This window comes from Crinia signifera, chromosome 19 (genome assembly GCF_055691185.1).
Source record: "Crinia signifera chromosome 19, ASM5569118v1, whole genome shotgun sequence".
Lineage (NCBI taxonomy): Eukaryota > Metazoa > Chordata > Amphibia > Anura > Myobatrachidae > Crinia > Crinia signifera.
In genome coordinates, this window is record NC_139226.1 from 131,942,317 (window position 1) to 131,965,896 (window position 23,580).

Sequence of the window (23,580 nt, forward strand, 5' to 3'; positions counted from 1 at the left end):
GGGTCCAGCGTGGCAGCACAGGAGTACCGGACGGTGGCCCTGAGTCAGTGTCTCCTCCTACTGGGTGGGAGTTAGGGTGCATGAGAGCAGGAGGCTGGGATATGAGGCATAATAGTGGTATGTGGGCAACACAGCGTCTGCGATTACCCAGTGGTGGAAGTTACGGTTCAGGAGAGCAGGAAGCTGGGTAGTGATAGGGGTGTGTGGGCATACGGGGGACTAAAGAGGGTGGTGGACACTGTGCAGCTTCTGCCAGTGGGTGAGGGTCCAGCGTGGCAGCACAGAAATACAGGAGTCAGTGTCTCCTCCGACTGGGTGGGAGTTAGGGTGCATGAGAGCAGGAGGCTGGGCGGTAAAGCATGATAGGGGAATGTGGGCAACACAGGGTGAGCGGGTCTCCACTGGCGGAAGTTACGGGGCAGGAGAACAGGAGGCAGGGCAGTGTCCTCCCACATTGATGGCAAAAGTATTCAACATCGGCCATAAACCATCGATTATTTGAAAATCATTGATGGTCGATGGGCATCCCTAGAACTGGAGGAGGGTGGGGGACAGTATGCAGCTCCCGGCAGTGGGTGAGCGTCTCCTCCCACTGGGAGGGAGTGAGCGTGCATGAGAGCAGGAGGCTGTATAATAGTGGTATGTGGGCAAGACATTGATAAAAGTTGTGGCGCTGGTGCAGAGGGTAGTGGGGAAACCTGCAGTGCGGCAGCCAGTGCCGGATTTCCCACCTAGGGGCGGTACCTGCTTGTGGTGGTACAGGATCCCCCATTGTCACGGGGGTACGTGAAATGCGGGAGCGGGGGCCGCGGTGGTCCGCTGGGGGGTGGAATTGCCGGAAGGGGGTCTGGGGGGTCTGCAAATTGCGGGAGGGGGGGTGGTGTGTGGGGATCCGCGGTTAGCGGGAGGGGGCGGGGGTCCGCAAATCGTGGGCGGGGGCGTGGGGGGGCTTGAATCGTGGGAAGGGGGGTCCACAAATTGCGGGAGGGGGGTTGTCGGGGTTAGTGAATTGTGGGAGGGGGGGTTGCGGAGGTCCGTGAATTGCGGGAGGGGCGCGTGGGGTGCCGTGAGTCAAGGGGGGGTGGTGCGGGGGTCCGTGAATCACGGGAGGGGTCATGAATCGCAGGAGGCAGTGGTCGTGGGGGGGCTGCGAATCGCAGGAGGGGGGGTGTGGGGGGTTGCCGTGAATTGCATGAGGGGGGCGTGAATCAAGGGAGGGTGGGCGCAGGGGGGTGGTGCGGGGGTCCGTGAATCGCGGGAGGGGGCATGAATCGCGGGAGGGGGGGTCGTGGGGGGTTCCGAATCGCAGGAAGGGGGGTATGGGGGGTGCCGTGAATTGCGTGAGGGGGGCATGAATCGCGGGAGGGGGGGGGTCCCCGAATGTGTGAATTACGGGGCGGTCGCAAATCGCGACAGGTGCCGAGGGGGCCCGCAAATCGCGGGAGGGGGGCGCTACGGGGGGTTTCGTGAATCGCGGGAGGGGGGGTCGTGAGGGGTTGCGAATCGCAGGAAGGGGGGTGTGGGGGGTGCCGTGAATTGCGTGAGGGGGGCATGAATCGCGGGAGGTGGGGTCCCCGAATGTGTGAATTAGGGGGCGGTCGCAAATCGTGAGAAGTGCCGAGGGGGCCCGCAAATCGCGGGAGGGGGGCGCTACGGGGGGTTCCGTGAATCGCGGGAGGGGGCGGCGCGAATTGCGGGAGGTGGGTCGCAAATCACAGTAGGGGGGGGGGGTGCCGTGAATCGCGGGAGGGGGGGTCTCGGGGGGCCCTTTTAATGCCGGGAGGGGGGGTCGCAGGGGTCCCGCGAATCGCGGGAGGGGAGGATGCAGGGGTCCTGCGAATCGCGGGAGGGGGCTCGCGGGAGGGAGGGGTCGCTGGGGTCCCGCGATTTGGGGGAGGGTCGCGGGCGTCCCACGTTTAGCGGGAGGGGGTGGTCGCGGAGGTCCAGCGAATCGCGGGAGGGGGTGGTCGGGTCTGGGACGGATATTAGACAGCACTTACATCGACAGCCATTACATCGACACCATTAGTTCGACAGCTCAATAGGTCGACATGGTTTTAGGTCGACATACCATTAGGTCGACATGTCATTATGTCGACAGCTCATTAGGTCGACAGCTCATTAGGTCGACATGTTTTTAGGTCGACACTGCCATTAGGTCGACAGAGTCTATGTCGACAGTCAAAAGGTCGACATTGGTTTTTTCACTGTTTTTTGGCCGAAATGTCGACACAGTCGACATGGACACAGTTTGAAGTGTACCGCAGCCGCTCGCTATGCTTCGGGCACACTATTTTATTCTCCCACCACGCCCTAGTGGATAGTAGGGCATGAAATACCGCCTGTCGGCACATGTCGGCTCAATAAACAGTGAAAAAACCCATGTCGACCTTTTGACTGTCGACATAGACACTGTCGACCTAATGGCAGTGTCGACCTAAAAACATGTCGACCTAATGAGCTGTCGACCTAATGAGCTGTCGACATAATGACATGTCGACCTAATGGTATGTTGACCTAAAACCATGTCGACCTATTGAGGTGTCGAACTAATGGTGTCGATGTAATGGCTGTCGATGTAAGTGCTGTCTAACAATAGTCCGGATACCGGGGTGATCGCGGGGGTCCCGCGAATCGCGGGAGGGGTGGGTCGCGGGGGTCCCGCGAATCGCGGGAGGGGGGGTTCGCGGGGGTCCCGCGAATCACTGGAGGGGGGGTCGCGGGGGTCCCGCGACTTGCGGGAGGGTGGAAAGCGGGGGTCCCGCGAATCGCGGGAGGGGGGGTGCGGGGTCCTGCGAATGGCGGGAGGGGGGGTCACGGGGGTTCCGCAAATCGCGGGAGGGGGGGTCGCGGGGGTCCCGCAAATCGCGGGAGGGGGGGTCGCGGGGGTCCCGCGAATCGCGGGAGGGGGGTCGCGGGGGTCCCGCGATTCGCGGGGGGGGGTCGCGGGGGTCCCGCGATTCGCGGGAGGGGGGGGTCCCGCAAATCGCGGGAGGGGGGGTCGCGGGGGGGTCCCGCAAATCGCGGGAGGGGGGGGTCGCGGGGGGGGCCCGCGAATCGCGGGAGGGGGGTCGCGGGGGTCCTGGCAGAGGGTAGGGATGTGCAGGAGTAATGGTGGATGGTGGCTGTGGAGTAATGGTGGATGGTGGGCGTGTACTGTAGCCCTGGCTGGGCGGGGGGAGGTGATGTCAAGGGGGTGGAACGTCAGACACATGAAAGTGAAACTGTTCTACACAGGAACGTTCTCCACAGGGGTTGAGTGACAGATCTGGCTAAATATATAAGAGATTAGATGTGACCTCAGTCTTCCATTTAGCAGAGATTTTTGTAAAAGTTGCATCCTTTCAAATCGTCATCAATTCTCCATTTATTTCAGTCTGATAAACCGTCTTGGGAATAAGGTCTGCGGTTTCCTTTGCATTTACACAAAGAGGAGCAGAAGGACGTCCTTCCCAAGGCAAAGCAGGAACCTGACACCAAATGGAAAGCCCTTAATGGACAAACCAAAGAATACATGTGATGGTCCATCTGCTGCTTTATAAGCACTGAACAGATGCTTATAGATATAGATGGGGTACAACCAATATCCCATTGCAGCAGTATACCAAGAGTTAAGTACAACACTCACTTTTCTGGAGAAAAGAGAGAGACTGTAAACATATATTTTTTTCAAAGCTGTCAATTGTAAAAAAAATGTTTTATGTGATTAGCATCATGCAACCATTCCCCTATATACTGTGTTGCTGCCGGCATTTTTATAGGTACCCAGGAGTGCCAGACATTCCAATGTGTTCCATACAATGTTCTCTATTGGAGAGAAGGGGTTTGAGAGCCGCACAAGGTTCTCCCCGCCGAGTGTGAATTGGGTCAAAGGGGACCCCTTTCACCGCTCTGGTGGGGTTCGGCCTGAGTTGCCTGTAACCAACTTTGTAGACGTAATGTCCCTTACGGGATGGGCGGTCTTTGTGTGTTGGTGGTGCTCCCCTGAGTCCAATATGTAAATGCAAAAATGGGGGAGAGGGAAAAGTGGACTCTTTTTGTGGGGCACTCTTGTTTCTGATAATGAATTAAAACTTAACTTTTAATACTATTACTTTAATATAAGGCGGACATACTTTGTCCAACAGAAAACATAGGACAGACAAAAACAAACGACATAAATTTTGCAGTGAGCTTTAGAGTGATACGCTATGCAAATCACGTTCTATATCGGAACGAAAGGTTCAACAACTCTGGATATTGCAGTGAGCTTGTGATTAATATACTATAATTGTTGTGTTCTATGTCAGAACAGATAGTTCTAGATGTGCCTAGCAAAGCTTATTGCTTTGTCCGCTAGGTACTAGGTATCGTGTGAAGGGTATTTACTATAAAATTCAAGGGAATTATTATACAATGTTCTCTGTAAGCTGCTTTTTTTATTGGTGATATTTTTATTGATGGATCAATATATATGTATGATGTCACCTTTTTATGTCATACTTGCCTATTTCTGAAAACTAGTTTAAGGGAGAATATAGTTGGTAATAGGGGGGTGCCCTGCCGCTTACTTGCTCAGCTGGAGGGGCTGGTGCAGCTGAGCAAGTAAGTAAGTAAGCTGAGTCCGGGGGGGGGGGGGGGGTGTGTGCGAAGGGGTGAAGCCGCCGCGGTTGCCAGGTAAAGGGGGGAGCTCGAAGCGGCTACCACTGCAGAGTCCAGGGTGGGGGTGTGTTGATGCGCCCGCCAAGTCCGGGGGGAGGAAGAGGGGGATTGGTGTGGGGCACCTCTCACCTGGATCCAAGTGGGGGGGGGGGGGGGGTAGCTGCTCCCATGCCACCCTCCAGTGGCCCGCGCCCCAGGCAAATGCCAAAAGCTGCCTAGTGGTGGTGCCGGCCCTGTATCTACAATGCCTTGCAAACATGCAGAAAATACCAACATCCTGGCATTAAGGAAGAAGTTCAGCACCATATTTAAAAATATTTCATGTGTTGTGTTGTATGTTAAACTGATCCCTGATCCTTTATACTGTAGCTCCCTATCCTAAACAAAAAAGGAAAACATGTATGCCATCCTCTACTTAATGTTAATTAGATATTTTAAACCAAACAACAGGATGCAGATTCTGGACAATAATAACAAGCTCATTCTGTTGTAATATTTATTTGTCCTTTCCCAAAAATCTGCAAGCTTGGAATTGATGTCGTCCTTCCCTTGTTGAGTGTCTGAACACATTGAGTAATGGCCTTGTGAAAACCGAGATTGTGAAAAATGTTGCTTTGAAATACAGATGTATAATGACAGCTGCAGGAATTTGAACAATATATAAATCTTTTTCTCTTTAACGAGTTTGCTAAAGTTGGTTTAAAAACATTTTAAATCATGTCTGAGATGCCAGAGGCAGCGAATTGTTAGCTTACGAAATTGAGGGGGGCTGAGGTCGTCATCATTCTTGGGAACAGCACTGTGATCATGTTTCCAAACACTTATTATACAGGTTTCATATTAAAATCCCAACAATTTAATGAGAACAAGTGATAACTATTAAGATATCCTAATCATATATCCAAGATTCATTGTAGCTTTGAGATGAAAACTATAGGATTTAAATATTCTGTGTCTCTATCATCTCCCCCTATGCAAATGGTTGGCTTGGTCAACCTATTATTCTGCTTATATTGTTTTAAATACTGCTTTGCACTATGGGAAATGTGTTATTTTTATTTATTTTTAACTTGTTCTCCCTTTTTTTTTTCTTGCTATCTCTCCCTTTTTTATTATTTTTTGGTAATTTATATATTTTTTTGCAGGTCAAATACTAGTGTGTATTCCAATATATTTACATTTATATTGACTTGAAAGATCTGCATGATAAAAAAATCTATCTATCTATCTATCTATCTATCTATCTATCTATCTATCAATCAGTGTTTTAACTGAGACCAGGAGACAGGTTACTACGGCAACCTATTGTGTATTTCAGGCACACGGGAACCCCTGATGCTTCCCCCTACAGTATTTCCCATCATTTTGGTTCTGGGGTCTGACATCACATTTGGGACGCCGGAGTCTGTGGCCAGAGCTGTGGGATGGGATACTGTGTGTCTGTGAGAATATACAAACCCCACACACCCCAATCAAACCCACCACCTCAGTGCTGTGAGGCAGTGATGCTAACCATTACACCGTCCGTGCTGCCTCTTATTGAATCCCCCCCTTACTGTTCAGGTCATCTTATAACGGATACACAGATTTAAGGACTCTATTTTGAATTCCTTTAAACATTTTTGTTCCCCGGAGCTAATATTACTGACCATTTTAGACCTCTACTAGGGTTTGGATTTCTTCAGTATTAGATTCTATGGGGTAGATTGATCAAAGCTTGAAGAGAGATTAAGTGGAGAGAGATAAACTACCAACCAAGTTGTGTTTGAAAAACAACAACAAGCAGCTGATTGGTTGGTACTTTATATCTCTCCATTTTATCTTATCCCACGCTTCTATAAATCTGCCCCTGATTGAGCATTTAAAAATATCCAAAGTGACACGGATGGCAAGATCGGGCAATACGCCTCCCCTACGTACACTTTGCACATGACAGACACTGTCCCTGGTGATGGAGGAGATGGGACCAAAGCTTGGAGATGTAGTAGACATGACATCAGTAGCTCAGTTATAGGGGCAGATTTATTAAGCTCGGTGAAGTGATAAACTGTCTGGTTTTTATCACCATCCAATCAGCTCCTCCCTGTGAAGCTACAGGCTTGGTTTGAAAAATGACAGGTAAGAGCTGATTGGCCGGTGATAAAAACCAGACAGTTTATCACTTCACCGAGCTTAATAAATCTGCCCCATAGTCTAATCTACCAGCACATTATGCTTCTGTATTGCTGTCCCCAATGGGTGGAAAAGATAGTGGGGCAGATGTTCCATATGTAAAAAACTGGTGCCCAAAGCTATGCATCTGTTTGGTCATATTCACATTATACAGGTTGGGTATAATCTTGTCCGGAATATACCATATCCAAAATATTTTTTTTTGCCGGGTTACTTACCTCGTCCCACGCGGCCACCGTACTCCTCCTCAGCGGCATCCCCGGTCCCAAGGATGCAATGCGCGGGATGCCGCTGAAGAGGAATACCAAGACCGTTGTGGATGCCAAGTGACACCGTGGGCGTCGGGGGACCCTTGGGGAACCGCCAGGGGACTAGGTGGTGAGTATAAAAAAAAAAGTTATCCCAAAATCTGCAATAATTCCTTAACCAAAACGCTAGTGGTCCCGAGCATTTCGGATGAGGACTACTCAACCTGTAGTAACAATTTCACATTTTACACGCAGGAACCCAAGTACAACAGCAAGTAAAAGTCTCCTGCTGTGGCAGTGAGGAAGACGAGGATTGTAAGTGACTGCGAGGCATATATGTGCAACTATACAGTCACCGGTGACCCACACGCACAGCCTGCAATCCAGTCGGAGCACAGCATTCCCCTGACAGTGACAAACTATATGTCTGCAGGCAACACACAACCAGTGCGGGCACGCTGTGTACAATACATCCGTTCTCAGAGGCCTCAGTGGTACCTTCTAACCCTAAATCCAGCATGTCGTCTATATCAAACTGGAGCCTACATTACAAGATCGGAGTTCTGTTGTAGGTGGGATGTTGTTAATAGCAACCAACCAGATTCTGGGCGGGATGTTGTAACATCCGCAGCCCTCTATCGCCCCCCCCTTCGCCAGCCACCACATTTATAATAACGGCATATGTTCTAACATATGCCGTGATTAACACAAGGAACAGGTCTTGCTATAAGATCTGTCCCTTGCGATGCGGTGCCGGCACTGGACTTCCGGGTCTGTGACCCAGGAGTCCATCTGTGCATGCGCAGAGTGACCCGCCGGCCGCAGGGCATGTTGGGAGGGATCCGTGACGGACCCCTCGAACAGCGCTGCTGGAAAAAGCCCCCAGGCATGACGGCGCCCAGGCTGTGCAGCGTGACCCCTGACATCACGCCACACTGTGCAGCCCGGCCGCCGCCATGCCTGTCAGTGCAGCACACTGTCAGGGACCCGGACACCCAGCCACATGCCCGCTGTGCTGCTATCGCCCGCCCGGCCGCTGGAGATGGATGGACGGTCGGTCCTGCTGCTGCCTGTCACCAGTACCTCTGTAAGTGACAGTGCAGGGCAGGGGGGATGGGGAAGATTGGCGGGTGGGGCGGAGTTAGAGGACATTTACACTGACATTTGGTTCCGGGTCATGTTTTTTTTATTAGGGAGGCCAAACCCGGGATTCCCTGGATCCCTGGATTGAGCATTTTTCAATCCCGAATCCTGGGATTGAAAAAATACCCTGGGATTGGCTTCCCTAGTTCCAATAAAGCTGATAGGATTGTCTGGTGTGCTGCCAGTGACGGTTGTGGACATACTGTATACACATTGACAACTGGATTGATTCAAAGGGGAAGTTGCAGCAAACCTTAGGGGGGGTACACACCAGAACGATTAGGGCTCAATTCCATCAATCTGGATCCAATTCCAACCGATTGGATGCAGATTGTATGTAGATTGGGCATGTTTATGTCCAATTCCGATCCGATTCCAATCCGATGCGCGTCCCCGCTGTCGTTTGGTCGTTTTACAGATCCTACCTGCTGCAGTGAGGATCTGTAAAAGATCCATTCAACTGGATACAGACTCAGATCGGATTGGGATCAGATTGGATGCAGATCGTTAGCAGATTGTGTGCACCCAACAGATCGTGCGAGCATCACACAATCTGCTAACAATCTACTAACAATCAGGATCGTTCTGGTGTGTACCAGGCCTTAGGGAGATACAGAGTTTCCCATAGCAACCAACTATCTCCTATGTGTAATTTAGTGACCACTGTTTAAAAATATGAAAGAAGCTGATTGGCAGCGTGTATGCCCCCCCCACCCCTCTCTCTCTCTAAGGTTGATACATCTCCTGAGTATTGTAATCTATGACAATCAAGTTACAGCAGATATATGATAGTATCTCAGGAACTGCAGAGGTCTCAGGCATATGAATCCAATAATTATGCTAATTGGGTTGTGGTGATGGTTTAAGGAAAAAAGTTCAAAAATATCTCACTCGACATAACTGCTGCACAATAGGACAAAATTAAACACAGCCAATGTGTGCGTATTGCCCAGCAATATTCGAAACATTTTTGGCTGTATACGATTTTGACGATACTAGAACACTAGACTGTACACAATATTGTCCAAATATTGTCCAAATATTGCCTGCGCAGTCTATTTTTTTTTTTTGCAAAACCAATCCCACGGGGACGCGCATCAGCATCGCTAGCTGTATTGTGGGATTTGTGCTAACTTTTCTTCCAATTTTGACTATTTAGTCAAATTGCACCCTGTATATACACCTTTAGTTCTGCAGCTCCTCAGTCTTTCTTGGTGCCCCTCTGACAGCTGGAGCCCAGCCTCTGGGAGTTACATCAATGAGAAACTTTGCACTGTCCATTATAGGGATGCCAATCCCGGGGCATTTTTTCAATCCCGGGATTGAAAAATGCTCAATCCCGGGATTCCCAGGATTGGCATCCTTAGTTTGCTGGCGTGTGCCCGATACCCACCCCCACACCGGCCGACCCGCAGATTTACTTACATTGGCAGGCGTGCGTGCGGCCGGGAGTGGGTTCTGAGGTGCACGGTGCCGTCGGGCTCGTGCACCTCCTCATCAGCACTGCAGCGGGAGGAAGGCGCAGGTGAAGGCGCCAGCGGGCCGGCAGCACGGGAATAAATTGTCACAAGATACATATGCTGTCATCCTACCATCCAGCATCTGTTTAATTAGCAACTGTTCCCAATCTTATGACCAACCAGTGAACAATGAATCTCCTATAAATCATAAGGACCAGTCTACACAACAATCTACTGGCACTGTATTTGTATATTTCAGTCCTCTTATAATCCTTCCTAGACATGACAAGATGAATAGATTGTTTGCAGACGGTGGTATAAAGCATTCACTGCAACAGGCTTCGCTGTCAGCATATTTGCGATCTCTTTTTCTTTGCATCTGTATTGCAGGCACATATGTCAATCACAGAAACAAAACTGAGGCAGGCATCCATTGTTACACATAAAATCAATGACAATCATTTTATGCGATCTGGGCAAAGGTCTGTGTCAGGATTGAATGCATATCTGTCAGTCCAGTAGGACTGCGCTGATCAGTATACAAGACAGACAATTGGGCGTAAACTCTGCGACAAGATGGTAGGTCACTATACCGTCATCATGAGCCTCTCTGTTCTTCCGTCTGTGACGTTCTCTCCTGTGGCTGACGACAGAGTCTGTCCCGGTCTCATTGTCTAGTCCATCCCGACTGCTGCCAGCATTTGGACTGTAATAAATGGAAAAATCATACGTTTACACAGGCTCACTGCAATTGACGGCAAAAAGCACCCAAATTGCAGGTAAATTGCCTTAAGCAATATTATAGTGTTAACAAGGTTGGTTTCATCAGCTAACGCCGTTTTCAGATGGCCCCCGCAGAAAATACCATGAGATGGTTCTGTGTGAACCGTTTCCGCCAATGGCTGCCACACATTGCTAACTTCCGATGCATGGCAGGGACAGGCTCCTCTTTGGAGCCACTTTCTCTGTGTGTATATTCGGTATTTGTTTCCTAGCACGGCGCCCACTATGTTATTTGCGTAGAGGGCTATTCTGCGTAAAAAAAATCGCATCGCATTGCATGCCATTTTAGTGGCATGCGATGCAAAGCGTTTTTTTTTGTTTAGTTAAGTTATTCACTGCATTTATGTCCCCAGGCCATCTCATCGCATCGCACCTCCCGCAAAATCGCATGCGATGCGATTTTTAGTTAATTTATTCACTGCTCTTATGTCCCCAAGCCCATTTCATTGCATGGCATTGCACCTCCCGCAAAATCGCATGCAATTTTTTTTTTTATCGCATGCAATTTTCTGGGGTGCTATGCCATGACATTAGGGGGGAAATTTACTAAAGGAAATTTGTAAAAAAATAGGTGTATTTGTATCCAGAAATACACTTATTCACTGATGGCACATCAATACGAATACAAATTGCCGTATTTTCGGGATAGTAAATGTCAAAAATAAGTGTATTTCTGGATACAAATACACCTATTTTTTTACAAATTTCCTTTAGTAAATTTCCCCCTAAGGTATACAATAATATGATTGTATGTCCCAAAAATAGTTCAACGCAACCCCCACTATCCACGCCACCCCGAAGCGTGGCAAGCGCCGACGTGGATAGTGGGGTAATGAAAAAGTCGGAGGACGCGTTCTGCCGCCGCCCGCCACGCTTCGGGGTGGCGTGGATAGTGGGGGGGGGGGGGGTGCACGTTAAACCTATTTTTGGGACATACAATCATATTATTGTATACCTAATGTCATTGGACATGCGATGCCATGCCATGCGATATAGTGGGGTACAATGGCCATAGAAAAAATTACATTTAAAAAAACGCATGCAGCTATAATGGCCCATGCAATGCGATTTCCCTACGGTGCCGTACGTAGGAAATCTGGGCGCCGTGCTAGGAAACAAGTACCATATATTCTAATACACACAGAGAAAAAAACAAATCTTTTTTATTGCCAATAATAGCGGCAACCGGAAGTTACAATTATCGGGTCTCTGTTTATGGCCTTAGTCACATCCACCCTGTATTTTATTATTTGAATTGAAGCTGATTCTAATAAGTTGTGGATCATGTATTTTGAGTTGGTGTTCCCTATGCATTAATAAGTATTATCCAAGTAATACTATGTCTCATGTACCTATGTCTATTTATCAAACACTCTCTCCGTAACTATTAGTAAAGGAATGGACAAGTAATTGGCAAAATCAAGACATAAACTTAACATATAATGGAACAATAATTAGATTCCTTAATAAGTTTATACTGCAATGAACTTCATTTGTGACTATAATGACAGCATTCCAAATAATTTCACCTACAACAGCGCAACCTAGTGGTATCAGTGGGCACACTACAAGTGCAAGAATATTATACGCTACTGTACAGTTTATACACAGCATAGTATGTGTCACGTTGATTAAATAAAAAGTATATAAAAAACTTGTGCATATGTAAATCTTTATAACCATCTTCTGTCTGTGCCATGTTAGGACATGTGAATTGGGTTAGACAGTTACTCATATAGAGATCATTGCCCTGTACCAATAGACATAGATTCAGTACACAAGGCTTTACAGAAGCAGATGATTGACAGAACTGGAAAACATTCCTGCTCTGTCCTCTGCTTGAGTCTCTCTCCCAAGTGCACTAAACCTGTCTCTCAGTAGACAGCCACCTGTCTAACGAAGGAACAGAAAGATGGATTAAAAATGCCAGTGAACGCGCATCCCAACAAGCACACACTGCCGGGACACAGTAGAAGCAGCTATTCTGTAGACGAAACCAATATTGTGCTCAGTAACATCACCAGTTCTTAGTCAAATATTAAACTTCATTCTTACAAACATTGGTGTGGCTGCAATGTGTGTGTGTGTGGATGAGGGGTACAAACTTTAAATAATCCAAATATAGATAACTTCAACATTGACTCCCGCATCCACGCACAGGCTGTGTGCTTTTATCAGGAAAATTAGAAGTATTTTAAGTCACAGTAGTTTAAGTCATGCCAAAAAACAAAAGAAAATAAAAAGTATGAAGAAAAATGCTGACAAATACAGTGTTATTGTGAGATGCGTTATCTGGTACTGACTGCTAATGTGTTAGATCTGATAACACTTGGATCTTTTCCCGAGATCAAGCTAAGCCGTTATCAAAGAGAACATTCTTTTCTCAAAGGTCACAAGCATATTGGCACGAGTTTGTCGCCACCATATGGTTGTATGGAAACGATATGGGGCACCACTTATTACAGTATAGTTCCTTTGTCTCAACTTGTAATAGCTGATATCATCAGGATTCCCTATATATAGTTTTTGTATTAATTACTGGCTTCTTAATATACTGGCACAGTGCATCCCTAAGGTTGTAACCTTCCCAATATACATCTTAAAATATACCATCGAAACACGTACATTTAAAAAATCCATTATTATGTAAATGTCAATATCCTTTGCTATCCTATCCGGTCTTCTGAATTAAATTGTTTTTCTTGTCTATGTGAACCTGTTATTAGCCTTTACATTGATTTCAGCAACTGCCATTTTGCATATCACTAATCTAAGAGGCATGAATGGGAGCAATAGATGGAGGGTATGCCATACGTGCCTACTTTTGGGAACTAGTTTAAGGGAGATTATAGTTGGTAATAGAATTTTGCATAGCGCCTCATTGAAGGGGTGTGTCATGCTCTACTTAAAGGGCGTGTCTAGTTCCATATATGGAGAGATTGTGGAAAGAGCATGTGAACGTGGCACCTCCAGAAGTGTGGGTGTGTACTGCTACATCTGAGAGGAATCTTGTAAAATGACTTATATCCAAATGTAGATGAGCCCCAAAGCAGTTAGTAAGAGATACTATACTTGGTGCTGGGAGTGCTGGGAAATGGTGCTGATGATTCAGTGTAAATGTATCTGTTTCTCATTCCTTTTTCGGTACTCTTTACTTAGATGGGCGCCCGTCGTGGTGATCGCGGGTACATTTATGTCTTGTTCCCTATGGGAAAATCGCGGTCATCGCGGGTAGCAGATTTTTAGGTACCCGCGATTTACCCGCGATGACCGCGATTTTTAGCCCCGACGCCCGCGATTTCAATCGCGGGCGCCCATCTAGGTAAAGAGTACCCCTTTTTCCACAAAAATGTAACAGTGTAATGTGGGCTAGGTGACATGATGGAGATTGCTAGACTAGTGAGGGAGAGAGGGAGATTGCTGCCATGTCAGAGAGTCTCCTGCAGAATGCAGGAGGGGAGGTAACTATGATGTAACAGTGTACTGTGGGCTAGGTGACATGAGGGAGATTGCTAGACTAATGAGGGAGAGAGGGAGATTGCTGCTACGTCAGGGAGTCTCCTGCAGAATGCAGAAGGGGAGGTAACTATGATGTAACAGTGTAATGTGTGCTAGGTGAAATGAGGGAGATTGCTAGACTAATGAGGGAGAGAGGGAGATTGCTGCTATGTCAGGGAGTATCCTGCAGAATGCAGGAGGGGAGGTAACTATGATGTAACAGTGTAATGTGTGCTAGGTGAAATGTGGGAGATTGCTAGACTAATGAGGGAGAGAGGGAGATTGCTGCCATGTCAGGGAGTCTCCTGCAGAATGCAAGAGGGTAGGTAACTATGATGTAACAGTGTAATGTGGGTTAGGTGACATGAGGGAGATTGCTAGACTAATGAGGGAGAGAGGGAGATTGCTGCTATTTCAGGGAGTCTCCTGCAGAATGCAGGAGGGGGGGTAACTATGGGGTATGCTGATCTTTGTAGTGCTATATTGGGAGAACTTGGGTTGCCCCCTGGTGAGTTGGCACTTACTTAAGAAATGCATAACTATAGGAACCATTACCCTATGATTGCAAATGCATGTAACTGAGATCATTCCTACTAACATGTAGGATCAGTGGCGGAACTATAAATTTTTATAAATTTTGTTCGCCCCTGCCAAAAAGTTTGTGGCGCGCCCCCCCCCCCCCCTCCAGCGCGTTTCCCCGGCGTGTGACATGATGACAACAGACACTGCTGATTCCCTTGGCTCGGACACATCCCAGGCCGCCCTAGCACACCCATCCGCCTGTCCATCCTGTACACAGTAGCCAATAGCCGGCTCTGTGTACAGTCAATTTTATCAGTGGGGGGGATGTTATCTCTGCCATGGCCGCACCCGCGCTGTGGCTGACTCGCCTCCAGTGCTCAGTCAGTGGGCATCAGCAGGCAGCAGCATGTCAGTGCGTCGAGCAGCTGTCGCAGACCCCACTACTGCTTGCTCCCCCAAGCGGCTGCTGGGGCTGCCTTACAGTAGTTACGCCACTGTGTAGGATATAGGTCTCTTTTGCTGGACCATTATGCTGTGCTGTGCTGAATAAAAAGTACCCATCATTGTAAGCGCACATATACTTTAGATACATTTAAGAAAAAAGACTTACTGAAAGGATGGTGGGCGTGAGTCTCCGATCCCACCTGTTCTCTCTATTGGAGGAGGAAGTTCTGTTCGGCTTTCTGTGCTCTGAGATCCACCATCTGAATGTGAGCTTTCTGCCAATACCAGCTGTGGAAAAAGAAGGAAAAACCAGTTCATATAGATTTTTATATATTGCATAACTGATGAATATCAATTTCAATTCAAGGGCCTGATTCAGCTTCATACGTTTTGTGCATAAACCGCCACACGCTATGACATTCTGGAAAATGCAACCACAGTCTATGTGCCAGCGTGGGTGGCGATAGGCAGTACTGCTGCATTGGGACGTCATGGGGGGGCCCGGTCCAGACAACAGAGGTGTGTCCACGGGACCATTGCAGCCAATGCGACGGGGAAAATGGTAATGATAAGGTGGACAAAATTGCAGGAACTTTTAAAATTACTTCTCCAATAACAAAAAACCTTCAGAAAACAGAATATTAGTATTATAATTATTATTACATAGCACTGGTTCTCTAATAGGATACTGCATTCCTTGTCAAATATGTCAACTTGGTTTATTGTACACATGAAAATTTTACCTTTGTATCATCAACGTTTAGCATCATCAAAAATACAGTAATGGTGATGCCATTTGTGGGTAATTCCTATACAGCATGTGACAAAGATTCTGACTCATAGGCTATTTATGTATTTACAGTGTCTTGTATAGCGCAGCAGACTCCGTTGCGCTTTACAGGCTATGATACTATCCCATCCTTCTTTATGAGTACACTCACCCAGGACACCACTCTTCCATTAAAACACGGGAGCTTTGCGTTGTCATCTGAAATCTCTTCTTTGACCACCCTGAAAGATGAATGTAACACAAGAATTAGTGACTGAATGTTTCATCATCTCACACACTATTTGCCTCTCCTCGGTGTCGGATATGGCGCATAAAAGGCCCACTGGGTAAATGAAGTAGTAGGGGCCCATACCTAGGGGCTTGGCTAACAATTAGTAGTGCATGCATGATGATGTGCCAGAATAATAACAGCAATGCACTGTAGTAATTATACCATAGTCCTGTACAGGTAACATATGTATAATGTGTAATTCAAGTGCACAGTCTGGAACCTGCCCCCAAGAGGAGGGTGTGGGCAGTGGAGCACACCAGGAGTTTGTGCTGCATCCCTGTGGTCCAGTCTGACCCTGCTTTGACTGTTATGGGGGCGGGGCTTGGTGACGTTAGCCTTGTCCCGCCCCCATGACCAGGGCCGGCAACAGAAATCTTGGGGCCCTGTACAATGATATTTCTGGGGCCCCCCACCTAATCCCAAATCCACACAACCCTCTTCTGCATAAGCCTCATTTAACCTTTCGCTACTCCAGATCCTGTTTTCAGGTGCGGACTTCTCTCGTTCTCAGGCCTGGCTCCTGGCAGCAGCTTCCTGCTGGCTCCCGGCTGCTGCTGGCCTGTCACTTTCACAAAAGAACGCCGAGCACTACGAGCAGGCAGGGAAGTTCATTCTCAGAGCGCGGTACAGACGATCCGCACATGCGCAGTAAAAGTACAGGAGCCAGAGACTGAGGCCACAACGCCAGTGGCAGGTACAACTGTGCGTCTGCGGCCCCAGGCTGTGCACACACACACAGAGTAGACGGCTCTGAGTGCCAAGTGGCAGGGCACACATACACAGTAGACGGCAGTGGCACACAGTGAGTCAGTCAGACTCAGCCACTCACAGATGGTGCACAGTAGATGGCCGGGCCAGGCCATCTAGTACAGTTGGCGGCTGTGCTGGGGCATGGAAGCTCTGGGGCCCTTCAGATCACTGGGGCCCGTCACACTTGTTCCCCTTGACCCCCCCCTGTCGCCGGCCCTGCCCATGACATGTAGTATCTGGTCTCCTCTCCAGGAGAAGTAGGCAGGTGTGATACAATCACATAGCAAACCAAGTCCTGGCAGACAGAGCCTTTGCCATTTGGTCTCCAGAGGAACAAATGTACCAATATGCAGGTGCAGGGAATATCTGTCCAGGTGATGTCATGATCTGCATTTGTGATGTCAATCCCGGGGCATTTTTCAATCCTATGATTCTGGATTGAAAAATGCTCAATCCCGGGATCCCAAGATTGGCCTCCCTAATAAGAAAAAAACAATCCACGACCCCTCCCCACCACCACCAAAACCAGCCACCCTGCACATTTACTCCCATGGGTGGCCAGTGCGGCCAGGAGCGGTGCAGCTGGGAGTGGCAGTGCAAGCTCGGACAGAGCTGCTGGGGGGCTGCACAGCGTGACCTCTGACCATGTCACACTGCACAGTCGGAGACAGGAGCAGCCGGCATGAGCAGGAGAAACTGCAATCCCCAGATTCAAAGTCTCTGCAATAGCAGGACCAAATCCAAGGCTCCCACCGATCCTTGAATTAGCCTGCGTAGCCTGCTACAGGCTATTGCAAATGCAAAAAGCTTCACTTCCGGGAACAGACTCTGCAAATGGCCAGTAAAAGAAAGCCGAGTGTGGAGACAGCAGGCAGTCTGTGTTGGATAGGACACTGGCTACACACAGACAGAAAATAAATGTAATACAAAATAAAAAGAATAATGGCTTAGCTGCACCCAGGGATCAGTGAGCAACATCAGTAACCCGCCCCGCTGAGTTGTGTGGTCAACTGAGCTTCTCCCGACTGGCATCTCAACTGACCATAAGCGGAAAATGAAGGAAAGGATTGTCTCTTTTATGGCGCCAATGAGACAATCCTTTTTTTTTTTTTTTGCTTATACTGTAGCTCAACTCATTGTGCTCGGCTGCACCCACATAGAGACCATTGGATACACTTGATTTTAACTCAATTGGGGCCTCAGCAAGCTATTTTTTCTATTCATTTTCCATTACATTTACTTTTTGCATACCGTTGGACGTCCCAACGTGGTTAGTGTGGCTCAGCTTATTGTACTATAAATTATTATTTTTTAAATCATATCCCACAGCTTGTGATTAACAATCACGATTCCATGTTTTGTTTGTGCACCAGTTAGCCCTCCTGTTGCGCCTAGAGTAAATGATCAAAGTTATAATGAACACAGCTCACTACCGACCCAAGCTCATCTTATTGCACTAGACTAGAGACGGTGCATAGTATGATAAGACCCCAGGGAAATTCACTGCTTATACATCTAATCCACTTTACATAGGTCAAAGGTTAAAAATGTGTAAAAAGAAGGAACTGTAGATGCAACCATTAGACAACACACTCTTCTTTGTCTTCCAACTTTGCACAAGATTTTGGACTTGGAAGGCACAAGCCATCTCTCAACATATCATAATCGTATCTGTGCAAACACTGGCAGGCATGGAGGGGACAAATCCTGTCTTATTTAAATAAAGTAAAGTGGTCAAGCAGCTGCTCAGTCAACGCCTACACTTTAAAAATCAATGGGGAGAATCCACTAAACATAAAAAGGCCTGTTAAGGGATTAGGGGGAACAATAAAGTGTATTACAAAGTAGTGTGCAGGGAATGTCAAGTAAGAGTACTGCCTAGCCAAGACAAGTCAGGCTTAGAGAGAGAACCAGAGTGCCAGAACTCCCTGGATCCTCTCTCTTTTACCGAGCAGTTGTCTCTGGAGATTATAGAAGCAGAATTTTACATTCAGCAGGAATTAACATGTTACCTGCTTGTTTAGCTGATGTAACATTATTCAGAAAAAAAAATACTGATAAATAGCGAAAAAACGTTTAAGGAGCTATTTCTTCCCTCATGCACTCCTCGGGGGGTGTCATCACCCCCCTCCCCCCTTTATATATATATATATATATACACAGTATACATTTATATTTATATATTGCCACTTTGAACTCTGATGAACATTTTTAGTGTTATATTTTTGGTGAGGCGGTTTGTATACATATCAATGAACTTTGGTTTAAATAAAATGGCCGCCATTATTCCTATTTTTGTTTTAGCTCTAGATAATGGTTCTTATGTTTTGGCTCTAGTGTTTCTGTAATTTAGGAAAAAATGCTTAACTGCTGAGAGTGACGTAACACTAATTTATTTTGTATTTTTTTAAATGCAATTGGAGGTTAATAGTGCTAAGTACTCTTTTTGTATATTTTTATTCATTTAAAAGGGATTATATAATTTTGGCAAGATGGTCAAAATAGATGTAGCTCTTGCTAACCTACTGTGCTGCCCATTCTCCGGGAGTTATAGATTGTGGTCAAATGCTGAGTAGAGGTGATCACCGGCTCATCCAACTGCCACCAACCCACCTCTTCCACATACAACATGCTCCGCTCCTGGACTTCCCGCTTCATTCATTATTGCAGTTAACCGTGTTGAAACACCTTTCTCATCATTTATCTAGTGCAGGTAACTGCAATTGGAAAGTGAGCGGGAAGTCCCAAGCAGATCCCTTTGTACCTGGTACATGCAGGGGAGCCAGCTATTCTACAGTCTCCTGTCCGTTGTTATGCCCTCATGAGAGACAGGTTTATAAACTGGGGTCATTGACATGGGTGTAGTAACAAAGATTCAAGCAGTTGAAAAATGTAGGTATGGTAGTAAGCATCAAGCTGCAGCTTATCCTCTAAATCAACAGTAATTGCATTTCTAAATATTCTGGGTAAACTACAACTCTCATTACTTCAAAGTGTTAGTAACTGTCAGAACAAACACCCTCTGTAAAAGGTTATGTAAATGGTACTGTATATGGCAACCTTTCAAATATACACCGTCTTCTACAGCAGGGATGGGGAACCTTTGGCTTGGATCCCTGTTCCTGTTCTATAGTGATTTATCATCTGGATAAGTAACATTTGCAGAGAAGGAGGAACCTTGAAAGACAGGATGCCAAGAAATGAGGAATACATGTCCTCCTAAATGTAACACTACTTTCTTTCTATTTTCCTACTGTGCTGTTTATTCATTTACTTTTGCCACCAATTTTTACTTTTTACTCACCAATTCCATCAAAACAAACCTTCCAACGGCCCCCTGTGACTTGCACGATAAGGGAAATCTGATTTTATACTGTTTCCCTGTGTGTGGGTGATGGAACGTATCCCCAATTTCCATGGTGCTACATGTCGTGCAACCTGTGCATCTATAATTGCCGGGTTTGCGAGTGAGGAAGTGACTGGGCCTATTGAGTCCCATCTCAGTAACATCATTATGTACCACTACATTTTTTATATTTTTACTGCGGCGATATGATGGCATAATTCTGGTCTCTTTAAGAGACGGCAGTGAGGGGTCCTGTGCAACAATGGGCCATATCGCTTTAGCTTTGCGCAGTGCAGCACACAGTAGTTAATAATGGACACGATTGTGTCCATTCACACGGGACGGTTGCAGCCGGATCCCACCACTGGAAAGGACAGCAGTGGCCATCCCCTTGTAATCTTCTCCGTGCGGCATGGCTTTTGGCCGTGCGGGGTTTCGCCGCCCGGCAGGAGCCGGAGCCTGTGAAAATAGCCCTTTGGGTACGCTGCAAGTCACAGGGGGCCGTTGGAAGGTTTGTTTTGATGGAATTGGTGAGTCCTCACTAGTGATGTGGCAGAATTTAGGGTGCGTGGTAAATCCCGGTCGCCACTGGCCGGTTCAGATCGCCAAAGGTGGATGTTGTAGCGGTAAAGCAATCTCACGTTTGAAAAAAATCTGATAGAAGGAGGGCTGGGTCAGACTCCCCAGAATCTCTGTGCATATGGATCAGTGCAATAGCTGGGTCACCTACGCGTTTCGCTGCTTTACCAGATGCAGATTTGCCAAGGATGAGGAGTTGGCTATCATGCTAGTAATCTATACCCCTTAATGAACTCAATGGCGTACATCTGATACATCTAGATCTCCAACTCAGATGCGATCCGATGTTAAAAACATCTAATTTGGACACTTTTCACGCGATTTCTTAGCGCGATCCATTGGAATCGGTCGAAAAGTGGCCAAATCAGACAATAGTATGGCCGGCTTAACTGTCCTTGCAATACCGACCTCGTGGGACTGCGCATCAGTATCACATGAAGGGTTAACTCTGTTCAATTTTGTCTAACTAAATATAGGATTTTGACTATAAAGTCAAAATCGTAAGCCAAAATTGTACCGTGTATGCACAGCTTTAGGGGGTTATTCAATGCCGGCCTCTATCTCTAACAGGGTAAATAGCATCCGCGGCCTATTCAATGCTGCCATTTACGACAGCATCGAAGACAGATTCGACTCTAAAACAAGTCGGATCTGTTTTTTTCTGAACATTCCGACAGCCGAAATCCCAGATTGAATACCGCCCCTAGGGGTAAATTTACTAAATCACCTCTTTTCATTTTTAGAATCTTTTGTAAATTTACCCATTACATTTGTAAAAACAGAATGCCGAAACATGAAGTAAACGCCATGTGAAGATGGAAACCTCCTTTATGGCTCCTACGGAATAGTTTGTATATCCTATAGATTGTAAGCTTGCGAGCAGGGCCCTCCTACCTCCATGTCGGTTTGTATCTACCCATATATAAATAAATAATATATTCAGCTTTGTTGTGCTATCCCAGCAACACTATGTTTGTGCTGCAGCGCACCTGGGACGTAGAAAGAGCATTTTATTAGCATTGCCTTGTGGCTGTTTTATAAGTTTAGCCCAGTGACTTATAGAAGCATTGAGTAGTTTACCATTAAACAATTACATTGCTTTATTTCTGATCTCCTCTAAGCTCTTATAATTTGAGGCCTGTGTAGAATGCAAGCACGGATAGCTCCTCCGATCTTCATGGAGTGACTCATTGCTTCCACAATCCACACTATTTCTGTAGTTTACACAAGTCCCGAGGTTATCGGCCACACAAATACAGTCAGGTACATTGTGTAAGTAATTAACACATGGGTGAAATGTAATAGGATGAGAGATTCAGAAAGTGAGAGGTTTGGTAAAAAATCTCCAGAGTTTGTTTAAAGCGGCAATCATTTACACTGCAAAATCATCCTGGTTTTGCAGTGTAAATGATTGCCGCTTAAAAAAAAACAGAGGTATTCAAACCCCCGCCGCTATTTCCAATGGGGGAAATAGCGGTAGGTGCCTAGTCAATGGTGACAGCATTGAAGAGGCATCTCGGCAGAACGGAACCGACTTTAAAAGCCGTCGGGCCCGTTTTGCTGAGAGGGGCCGTGGATTGTCGGAGTGCCGGACAGTTTCCCGACAGTCGGGATCCCGACAATCAAAACCCTGACACTCGGGGTCCCGATGGCCACCGGCTATTCTCCCTCGTGGGGTTCCACAACCCCCAAAGAGGGAGAATAGAATAGGTAGAATAGGTGGAGAGCGTAGCGAGCCACCGCGCCCGCAGCGTGGCCCGTGCAGCGAGCCCGCAAGGGGCTTTGTTGCGCTTGCCCCGCTGTCTGAGTCTGGCCAGTCGGGATCCTGACGTCGAGCTAATGACTGTCGGGATCCCGACTGTCGGGACCATGTATCGCATATACGCTGGGTTTAAATACATGTAACTATTTCTTGTACACCTTAAAAAAGACCGTTTCCTGAACCACCCACCAACGGGAAATATAATTTGTTTTTAAGCGGTGTAATTATTTGAAGCTGCATTTTAAAGCATGCTAAATATATTTTGTTTAAACTTTCATTGTGAAAATGTATATTTCATGGGAATTGATAATCCTGATTTAGCCGGGAGAAAGCTTGTCACTGGGAAGAGATGGAAGCAGCATGATGGCTATTGCTTCCTGGTTTGGAATCTGTGCGCTCACTGCATGTTATAGTATTGGTGTCAGTGGGTGCACAGTGAGGGGTGCCGGTGTGAGCGATTGGGGGGGGGGGGGGGGGGCAGTATGGATGGTGTAATGGTTACATTACTGCCTCACAGCACTGAGGTCATGGGTTGTATCCCCACCATGTGTTATATATACGGGGCAGTACGGACGGTGTAATGGTTACATTACTGCCTCACAGCGCTGAGGTCATGGATTCTATCCCCACCATGTGTTATATATACGGGGCAGTACGGATGGTGTAATGGTTACATTACTGCCTCACAGCACTGAGGTCATGGGTTCTATCCCCACCATGTGTTATATATACGGGGCAGTACGGATGGTGTAGTGGTTACATTACTGCCTCACAGCGCTGAGGTCATGGGTTCTATACCCACCATGTGTTATATATACTGGGCAGTACGGATGGTGTAATGGTTACATTACTGCCTCACAGTGCTGAGGTCATGGGTTGTATCCCCACCATGTGTTATATATACGGGGCAGTACGGACGGTGTAATGGTTACATTACTGCCTCACAGCACTGAGGTCATGGGTTCTATCCCACCATGTGTTATATATACGGGGCAGTACGGACGGTGTAATGGTTACAATCCTGCCTCACAGCACTGAGGTCATGGGTTCTATCCCCACCATGTGTTATATATACGGGGCAGTACGGATGGTGTAATGGTTACATTACTGCCTCACAGCACTGAGGTCATGTGTTCTATTCCCACCATGTGTTATATATATGGGGCAGTAC

At 47.1% G+C, this 23,580-nt stretch overlaps 1 protein-coding gene across 5 annotated transcripts in view; it reads right to left on the reverse strand.

Annotated features, from left to right (window-relative positions):
- The window catches only part of DVL1 (dishevelled segment polarity protein 1), a 187,221-nt gene that overhangs the window by 129,148 nt on the left and 34,493 nt on the right, over positions 1-23,580 (reverse strand). For all 5 annotated transcript variants that reach the window (XM_083163376.1, XM_083163374.1, XM_083163375.1 and 2 more), the window contains exons 2-4: positions 15,853-15,922; positions 15,078-15,199; positions 10,258-10,370 (exon numbers count right to left, since the gene is read on the reverse strand). In XM_083163376.1, the coding sequence (XP_083019502.1) occupies positions 10,258-10,370; positions 15,078-15,199; positions 15,853-15,922 (305 nt within the window). The remainder of the gene's footprint in view (positions 1-10,257; positions 10,371-15,077; positions 15,200-15,852; positions 15,923-23,580) is intronic.